This window comes from Parasteatoda tepidariorum, chromosome 3 (assembly GCF_982258835.1).
Source record: "Parasteatoda tepidariorum strain Cologne lab strain chromosome 3, Ptep-v5.0, whole genome shotgun sequence".
Taxonomy (NCBI): Eukaryota; Metazoa; Arthropoda; class Arachnida; order Araneae; family Theridiidae; genus Parasteatoda; species Parasteatoda tepidariorum.
Genome location: NC_141757.1, coordinates 2,780,889 through 2,791,425, shown reverse-complemented (window position 1 = coordinate 2,791,425; position 10,537 = coordinate 2,780,889). Strand labels below are relative to the sequence as shown.

Below are 10,537 nucleotides of genomic sequence, written 5' to 3'. Positions count from 1 at the left end.
GTGTTGGAACGAATTGTTTCTCTTATTGAATTCTGTTGTTTAGAGATAACTGATCATATGATATTCATCACTTCACTCATGATATGCCTTATTTCGCAATGAAGCAATGCATATCATAAAGAAAAGTTCAAACCAATCAATTCTCACCATTCTATTGCTTTGCATCAATTGTTATTTTACATTCGACTTTTTATTTTATTTTATAACCGTCCTTGAACAGCTGACTAAATTTTTGGGTTCACGGCTACTAATACTCATCGTGGTACCCTTGTAATTTTGAACCCGATCGAGAGGACAAGAGAACTCCTGGCTCAAGTATTGGGAGAAACTTGCCTTCGTGGAGAACTTTTAGGGGGAACTAACCCGCATTTGCATTACATGGAGGGGAAGACCATGGTTAACCTGGCGGCATGGGGACTCTAACCGTCTACCACTGAGGATATTTCTCGTCAGCAGTGTGGTTGTTGCAGCCGGGTGCGGAATTCGTATCGACCAGACATCGCTGGGATTCGAACCCAGTTCACTTCAATGTCTCTATCCCTTGAGCCATCGTAGTTCAAACATTTGACTTGACTTAATTCTCCGTACTATCAAGTTGCGTATGAGGCAATAAGGTATGCCATCCTCTCCGGTCTAGCCCTGGCACTCCCTCAGCTCGGCCATCAAAAGGCAGTTGTTTCTCTTAGGATTACTTGCCGCAAGGTTTGCTTTGGTAAACCTCTCCTCCTTCCTCCATCCGGTGCCAAAATATTAAATAAAATACCATTTTAAACTAATAAAAATATTTTACTAGTTGTCGTATATAAAGCTATAAATACTTTATTTTAAAATTTTCAGTTTTAACTTTTTTTATCAAACTTTTATTTTCTAACTTTTGTTTTTATTAACTTTTATTTCTATTATTATTTTACTATAAAAAAGTATATTGCATAGATCGACACTTTTTTAGTTGCATATTGTTCGATAACAATAATTTGTAAAGTTGGGTTAAATTTAGAATCCTGATTTTAAAATATGCTGTTAATGGCAATTTGTTTATACTTAAACTGCAACCTTAAAAGCTAATTACGGAAACAAAATTTATAATTTTGGCTCATAATAATATCAGAAATTTTACAATTGCTTATAGATGCTTAAATTTATATTAATTAGATAAATCATTATTTAGAATAACTACATTAAAAACTACGTCATGAAATTCGTTGAATTTTAACTATTAGTTATTTATACTTTTCGTTAAAGTTTTTATTTTCTTTGACTTTATCCATTTTTTAATTCTTTTCGTCTGCCTTTCTTTTTGAAGTAACTGGGTGGTTTCAATTTAGATGGCGAAATCTTATAAAAGTTCTGAAAGACAAAATAAGAGTATTGCTGTTTTATTCACTGCAGGATATCGTCTCTCTTAATTGGCGACGGTCTGGGAAACATCCCTGAGGATGATCTGAAGACAGGCCATCGCAATTTTGATACGCTGAAAAGGGAAGGGCTCCTCTGCTTTGGTAGCCCGACAAACTGCGAGCGAAGTCAAGCACTTTACGGTAGAGCAGTTTAAAGAGGACCGTTACCACACATTCTCGGTCCATACGCAGACCCTGACTAAGGTGGGGGCATACGGGGCAATTGCCCCGGACCCCTACATTAGAGGGGACATCCAAATCGAATAGAAAGTTCATTTTCCGTTACATTCTCTAATTAACTTTTTTAAAACAAAATATCAGTACAGCGTAAAATCCATCAGTTTTATGTTAGCTTCTTCATTAATCTATCGTATGAACACAATCTATATTTCATGGCTCTCTAAGGCGGAATTCAGCTAAATTTTCGCAATTACCATTGACAAATTATGCCAATCAAAAGCCTGTATTTCTACATATAACAAAATGCGATATTTTTACAAAACTACAGGCATCTGATGGGTTTAATGAACCATCGTAATTGCGTAAGTCATAATGTCAGCAAGGATATGAATTTCCCCCTGCTAGATGGCTGAGTTAACAATCAGAAAACTGCAATCGGCATGGTGCACATAGAATTATCCAATAACCCATTGTGCAGCTCTATTGCGACGTTAATTAAGTACCTACACATTCATAAAAGCTATCTATAATTTATAAATTCTAAAGGGATATTTCCGTATCGTGATTTGTCGCATCAACTACAATCGCTAAGGTGCCACATAGATTTTAAACTTACATATTTAAAAAAAAATTTAAACTTGCAGATAAAAAAAAAAATTGCAGATGTGTGTGTTTGTCCAGGGGTGGCTATGAGTTACTCCTTTCGAGTTGGTAGTTTTCTGCTCTTTTTTTAAAAAGTTTCTCCCCAACAAGACTTAGCGATAATTCGTGTGGAGAGTTATAGAGAAAGGAAGTACGTTAGTTTCTGTCTTGATTTTCATGTAAATTAAAATCGCTTAATTTGTTGTTGTTGTTGTTAATTTACGTCGCACTAGAGCTGCACAATGGGCTATTGGCGACGGTCTGGGAAGCATCCCAGAGGATGATCCGAAGACATGCCATCACAATTTTGATCCCCTGCGGAGGGGATGGCACCCCCGCTTCGGTAGCCCGACGACCTGCGCGCGAAGTCGAGCACTTTGCGGTAGCACAGTTTAACGAGGACCAATACCGCCCACCCTCGGTCCCTACGCAGACTGATCCAAGTGGGTCACCCACCCGCACACTGACCGCAGCCAGTGATGCTTGACTTCGGTGATCTGCTGGGAACCGTGTCTTAACGATCAGTACACTGCCGGACATCGTTTAATTTCTAAAACTATGGATGGGTGATCGTGTAAAGCTAAGGGTGGGGGCGCTAGTGGTAAAGTTGCTCTTTCAAGACTTCCGGGTTACTGCTTCCGATATATTTTTACGCCGCAGAATGAAAAATCGCGCCATCATATTATTGCATCATATCTTTTTCAGTATTTCACATGTACCGAGTTCCTTCTTTCAGCCTTTAAACTTCAGCATAATCATATTAATATTATAATTATTAGAATATTTTCTAATTAGGCTAACTTAAAAAGATATTTTTAAAGATATTTTTGGCGACATTTCATTGAAATGCAGCCAAATAAGCGATAAAATACAAAACATGGCAAACCTTAAGAATTATTCACAATGAGATATTAACTTTCCAAAATTTGTTTTGGCCTTACGACCTCTGAGAATCAATACATTTCTGAAAGCTCTTATGAATGGTTCAATTATGTTTAGATTTGAACCCAAATTACAATAACAAAACTGCATAGAATATTTGGCTTGTTCACACATCGCCTTGTAGACATAACATAAGCGGAGGGATACACCGGAAATTTTCTAAATTTCTTCCGGTTTAAGGACGCTTGTTATTGTTTACATTAGACCACCCATCCATATGGCACTGAAAACTACATTAAACATAGTTCTAAGGAAAAGCATCACAAAAATTTAAAAAAATAATTTTATTGAATGAAAAGTTCATTTATTAAATAAAATCGTAGTACATTCCTATACAATTGAAAAGAGGAGAAGAGGGAAGGGAAAAGGGCCAAACACATTAAACTAGTTTCCCCCCAGATGGCGTATTCGAGCATTGCGATCGCCACGCCAATATCGATATCTCCCCGATTTTGGCGGTAAAACCGAGTTGCAAGCTTCGTTTGGTGGTAAAGGAAAACAAATCTCGATATCCAACAAACCTGCACAGCTTCTCGCTAGAAAGTTTGCAACTGTTTACTACAAAGTTTATTGTGAGAGGCAATATTTTCGGAAATAATGTTGTTAGTATAAATAAATAATAAAATTTCTAAACTCAAGTCTGCTGCATTTCGTAAGATTTTAGTGATATTAAGTTATTTTGATGAGTTTGAAGAGAAAATTTGTTTTAGTCATTTATTGATATGTTAAAAAAGGCGATATGCCTACTGTATTTAGAAAGGACTTTCATTAAAACTATTGTTATTCTATTTAAAACTATTTGTTTTTGTTGCAAGCATACGCTAGTGTTAGTATTTAAAGTAGTGAGATGTATATTTTGTAGATAATCATTTAGATTTAGCATATCGTTGACAAGGTAATAAGTGGTTTATATAGATTTTTATTAGTTTTTTTGGTTAAAACTAATTTAAGTTTAAGTTTTTCTTACATTTTTAACCACATGTTTACTATCTTTCTACCAATTTATGTTCATTATTATATAACTGCAAATAATGTGTGTGATTCATATTATTAAGTCATTTGAAAACTGTTAATGAGTTTTGAGCGTTGTCCTTTACATCTAATAGGTAAGACATTTTTGATGTAATTGATATCTCTTAATTTTTACTTGAAGAAATTGACTAAGACTTGTCTATTAAAATGTTGTTGTGCTGAGAAACAAGAATAGATGTCATGCATATAAAACGCATGGGCAGGGAATAAATAACATTGCCTTATACAGTTTCTAAAATATGTTCTACGGGGTAAAGTGTGCTTTTTATTTTTACAAGTAGTAATTGTCATGCAAACACCAATATTTTGAATAGTTTATCACCAGAAAGGCAGTTATCAGAGTCAGTAGTTATCAGATTAAAAAAACCAAAATCTATTTTTCTACGTTCCAATGAAAGTCTTAGGTACTCGTGAAAATTTCAGGAACTTTGGCATTGAAAGATGTTTTAATAACTGTTTAATTTGACAAAATAATTCATACCTTTTGGTTTGTTATACCTTTATGTTTATTTAATTTCATTATTTTAATTAACTTCCATGGTTTTGAAAATTATTTATTTATTTGAAGTTATTATGGTTAGCATCAATGTGTTTTTTTTTTTTTTTTTTTTTTTGCATTGTTTAAAAATGGTTTTGAGTTTTTCAGGATGTTCAAAATGTGCATATTTTGAAAATTATTTATTTTATATTTGTGAAATTTGTTAGTTTTTTTTTTTAAAAACATTCTGGCATGTTATAGGGGCCTAAAACATTTTGGTGGGGACCCTGCATGCTGTTACAAAGGTACATAGCGTTTTGAGAAAGTGCTTAAAGGTGCTTATTTTTGATTAAAATTTTTTAAGAGCCCTTAGAGGTATTTTTAAAAAATTTTATTTGGAGTTCGTAAAAAGTGCTTTAATTTTCTATCTTTTTAAAAAGAGATTTTTTTCTTTGCCGTGTCAGAAACTGATTATGCGAAGTTTGGGAAAATGTTTTTGAATTTTATTGATTTTATGTTCACAAATTAAGGACTTTCAGCGATAGAAAAAATAATTTCTATTACTGAATTAATTAAGATTTCTTTTTTGAAGGTGATTAAAAATATTTTTTGAGTGCTTAAAAAGTACTTAAAAGTTTCTTAAAAAATCTAGCTATGCACCCTGTATTCTGGATGTCTCTATCTAAACAGGGTCCGTTGAGTGATTTAAATCAGCTTGTTTTAAAACTGATTAGAACAAGTTGATTCCCCCCCCCCCTTAAACCTGCATCTTTTATATAGTAGAATGTTCTCTTTTGGATATGTGGTGGATATTATCTTTTTTACATATTTTATTGCATTTCATCTCTTAGACATTTTTTGATAACTGTCTACTGTAGGTCGTAATTAGGGAATATTGTTTTTGGCCAGTGGCAAATAGTAAAATTTTTAATTGTGGACCCTTTTTTATAAAACAAACAATTAAAAATAAAACTATTAATAATGAAATGTAACACATTACTTTTGAAGTATCACTTAAAATATGGTAACTTAAAAATATATATTTGTCATTTCTAAAATGAAGAAAGTAAGAAACAAGGGTGAAATAAAGTAATTTTTATAATATTATAAATTACTTTTAATATTTCCACATTTATTAATAATACTATTTGACTAAATACATGTTTGCCTTAAAAAGTAGCAGGAAATTTATTGAAATGCTGTTTCTTAAATTATGTGTTCAGGATCGACCGTTTATTTTGCCCTCTGACGTTTATTTTGACCAGCGAGGCCAAGATTATTGGAAACACATGTTTTCAGTAAATTTTTAATGCTTTCAATTTTTTTACATTATTATCATTACTAAAATGGTTTGAAGAAATTAATGCAATACTTACTGAGAAAATAATTTTGTCCAGACAAGCTGTGTGAAATTAGTGCGGCATTCAACATGGTAATGTTAAAAGTAAGCTAGTAACATTTTTACGAAAATAAAATTTTTGTTGGTTCTGGAGTATCAATTACGAATTATCAAATACCGAGTCATTTTCTAGATTGCTTAAAGAAGGCAATCCAGTAATTCAGATGAAATCCCTTTGGCAGAATTTTTTCAGGCTTGCTGCGACAAAACTCTCTAGCACTCATATCCTTCTGCAAGATAGTTTCAATTATAACAAAGATGTATGTTACCAATTTAAGTTAACAGTCGATTTAATTAAGTCAAACACAATAATTGCCGAAAAAATTATAGAAGCCTTGCCTTAAAAAATAAATACTCGAATGCACGATTTGAATTTCCCATATCGTCTGAAATATATCGGGATAGTTAAAAACCACATGAAGATCAATAACTGCCCAAAATATAATCACGCTCAGGATTTGCGATACAATCGGCGTAAATTGAACACCACAATGAGTGATTATTTAAATGCGCAATTCAAATTTTACACATAAATTTCTGCAGAATTGAAAACCAAAATTTTTTTCTTCCCTGAAGAAAAATTTTTCTGCAAGAACTCTGTAATGTTCAGCGACAATGTCGCTGTGTTGCCGCAATTCTGCTACAGGGGATGAAATTAAAGCAATCTTTCTACAATTGACATAGTTTTTCTTTTGTTTTTTTTCCTGCAGATTTGTAACATACCCCTTTTAACATTGACCACTTCAAATATGTCTTATGAATTGTAAAGGTCTATTTTTATCTGTTGAATTTAAAGTAAAATTTTTGTTTTATTAAAATATGTAAGTTTTGTGCTAAGAAAAATTGTCACACAAAATAAGATTAATTTTTTTAGTGTCTAGTGTAAACATAATTTCTATGGAAAGAAACACATCATAATTTAAATTTTTGTCAATAAGTTGGCTATTTTTAAAATGAAATTTAGAAGATAAAATTTAGTTCTCAACTGTTTAGAAATTTAAAAACTGAATTTGTTAATTTTCGAAATTTCTTTTCTTGTAAATAAATGGCTGGGAGAAAAAAATGAAAGTTGGTATTTTTCATGTCTAGCAGATTTAATAAATATCTGAATGATTTGATATGAAATTATCTAAACCTGTTTTTTAATAATAAGTTTAAAATAGTTGAAGCCAAATAAATTTAAATTTATATGAATTTAATGTGTTTCAAGAGACTTTAATTTAGAGAGTCTTTTTGGTCTTTTTTTTTCCGTCTGCAGTTTAAGACATTTTAGCAAAAAATTGACATTCTTTGAAAAGTTGCGTATTCCCCCCCACCCCCGCAACTTAGAGCAAAAAAGGTTTTTTCTTCAAATTTAGAAAAACTAGTGTCCGGTTTGAGGAAATAGAAAATAATGTTTCACAGGGCAAAGATGACTGTCTGCGTCTGGTTTACGGATGTCTCCGTTTCACGGAGAATGTACCTAATGATTTGTTCATAGGGAATTGAATAAATTTCCGTATTGAGAGGCTTCCGTTTCGCTGGTGTGTTCATAGCAAGAGTTTCGCTGTATTTATATTATTCTTAATAAAGTTATAGAGTAAAGGGTATTCATTTAAGAAATATATTCTTCTTGACACGCATTTGATTACATTCTTTATATTTTATTCTCACAAACAAAAAAATATTTTTATTTTGAATAGTGTGATAAGTACTGCTTTTTCAAATCTCATGAAAGATGGCTTTGATGTTAAAACTCTTCGAGCATTCCGTGTTGTTTGTCCTCTGAGGCTTGTATCGGGGGTGCCAAGTAAGTTCATTCACAAATCTTAATTGGTTTTCCTTTTTACGTGCTTTAAATTTAAAGCAAGATTTACTTGAAAACAATAAATTAACCGCTTACCTTACCAATTTTTTAAAGGAAAAAGAAATGCAAAAAATCTACATATATTTTTATTTTATTAAGAAATACAAGGAACTAAAACAAAACATAACACACAAGTTTTAAGTTGAAATTTTAATTTTTTTAAGTGTAAAAATATTTAATTTACCATCAGTTTACTATCCTAAATTATCATGGGCAAAGGAAAAAAGTTATATATTAGTCTTTGTATGTGTTCACATCTGAAAAATCACCTGCATTACTTTTACTTTCGCTCCTGAACGCCAATTTTTTACTCTTTTTTTTTTATGTAAATTCATCAACCATCGTACATATAATTGTACGAAAATAATCTGCAGTCCCACAAATAGTCTTACAACTCCTAAATAAAAATTGGCAAACTTCGTATCACAGCAGATTATTCTATTTTGTTTTGCTGTCGGCAGAATAAAAACGTAATAAAATAATCCAGACAATAAATATTTGCAATATGTACATACGAGTTAACTCTGGATAAATGGAGAATTAATCTGCTGAGTTTAAATGGTGTTTATTTAGCCTAAAATGTATGCTTTCACATCTCTGTAACTCTCCTGTCACAAACTGTCACAATTTCATAAAATTCCCATCTCCCTTCCACGGCTTAGGGAGAACAGGGAAAACCTGAAATGGTCAGGGAATTTTATTTTAACTTCAAAAATCAAGGAATAGTTAAGGAAATTTGCAATTTTTTTACATTATCCTGAAATATATTCCTAAATCATGCTGGAAAATAATCAGTCTTAAAATTGTCAAAAAAAAAGTAATCAGTTATTGAGATTAGAAATAAATAATTTATACATCTATTACAATTATTTGTTATAACAATTTCACATTTTAGTCAAACTGAAATGTTCCCTTCCTCATTAAATTTTTTTTTTATAGAGAAAATTTAATATTTCACATTATAAATAAAAGAATCAAAGTTTTCTCATGACAATATGGTCTCAATATAAATTAAAATGTACCTGGTATACCTAGAAAAGTCAGGAATTTTTTTCTTTCTGAAATTGAGTAGGAACCCTGCAAATGTGACATCATTATGCCTTTGAATGCAGAATAACTAGTAAAAGAAAGGAGATAACAAAGTTATTGCCAACTGTTGTTACTTCGACCATTCTCTAAAAAAGAGTTTTTGTCCTTTTAGAACTCTGCAAAAAGTAAGGATTTTTGTTTGTAATACGGGCAAGACTGTGGCAGATATATTTCTTTTTACTGATATAATTTACTAAAGTGAAATTAATTCATTTTTTAAGTGAGAGCCAGTACTTCGAGTAGCTTAGAGATTTTGGTTTGATGACGAGTTATATTCATCTTGAGTCTAGTTATAGTTTATATTATATACTTGTTCATATATATGATAATATTTTATACTTGCATTTCAATTTAATTAATTATGACTAGTTATATTCATCTTGAATCCAGCTATATTTCATTTTATGTATTTGCTTATATTATATACTTGCATTTCAATTTAATCATTAGTCCAGCTATAGTTTATATTATATACTTGCATATATTATGCACTTGCATTTCAATTTATGTATGAAAAGTTATATTAATCATGAGACTTGCTTTTGTTTTACTAACATATACTTGCTTGTATTATACACTTGCATTTCAATTTAATTATGACGAGTTATATTCTTCTTGAATCCAGCTATAGTTCATTTTACGTACTTACTTATATTATACACTTGCATTTCAATTTAATCATTGGTCCAGCTATAGTTTATATTATATACTTGCATATATTATGCACTTGCATTTAAATTTAATTATGACAAATTATATTCATCTTTAGTTCAGCTATAGTTTATATATTATACTTGCATATACTTGCTTATATTATACACTTGCATTTCAATTTAATTATAACGAGTTACATTAATCTTTTTTCCAGCTATAGTTTTTATTATATACTTGCATGTACTTGCTTATATTATGCACTTGCATTTCAATTTAATTATGACAAGTTATATTCTTCGTGAGTCCAGCTATAGTTTATATTATATACTTGCAAATACCTGCTTTTATTATGCATTTGCATTTCAATTTAATTATGACAAATTATATTCATCTTTAGTTCAGCTATAGTTTATATATTATGCTTGCATATATTATACACTTGCATTTCAATTTAATTATAACGAGTTACATTAATCTTTTTTCCAGGTATAGTTTTTACTATATACTTGCATGTATTTGCTTATATTATGCACTTGCATTTCAATTTAATTATGACAAATTATGTTAATCTTCAGTTCAGCTATAGTTTATTTATTATACTTGCTTATATTATGCACTTGCATTTCAATTTAATTATGACAAGTTATATTCTTCATGAGTCCAGCAATATTTTATATTATATACTTGCTTATATTATACACTTGCTTTTCAATTAATCATTAGTCCAGCTATAGTTTATATTATATACTTGCATATATTATGCACTTGCATTTCAATTTTTCTAGCTATAGTTTGTATTATATGGTCGCATATACTTGCTCGTACTATAAACATGCATTTCTATTTAATCATTAGTCCAGTTATAGTTTATATTATAT

At 30.7% G+C, this 10,537-nt stretch overlaps 1 protein-coding gene across 1 annotated transcript in view; it reads left to right on the top strand.

The window, feature by feature from the left end:
* The first annotated feature begins 3,612 nt into the window (after positions 1–3,612).
* LOC122268315 (muscle calcium channel subunit alpha-1-like) overlaps positions 3,613–10,537 on the top strand; it is a 41,900-nt gene continuing 34,975 nt past the window's right edge. The window contains exons 1-2 of the mRNA XM_087158595.1: positions 3,613–3,763; positions 7,753–7,859. Of these exons, the coding sequence (XP_087014721.1) occupies positions 3,759–3,763; positions 7,753–7,859 (112 nt within the window). The 5' untranslated portion in view covers positions 3,613–3,758. The remainder of the gene's footprint in view (positions 3,764–7,752; positions 7,860–10,537) is intronic.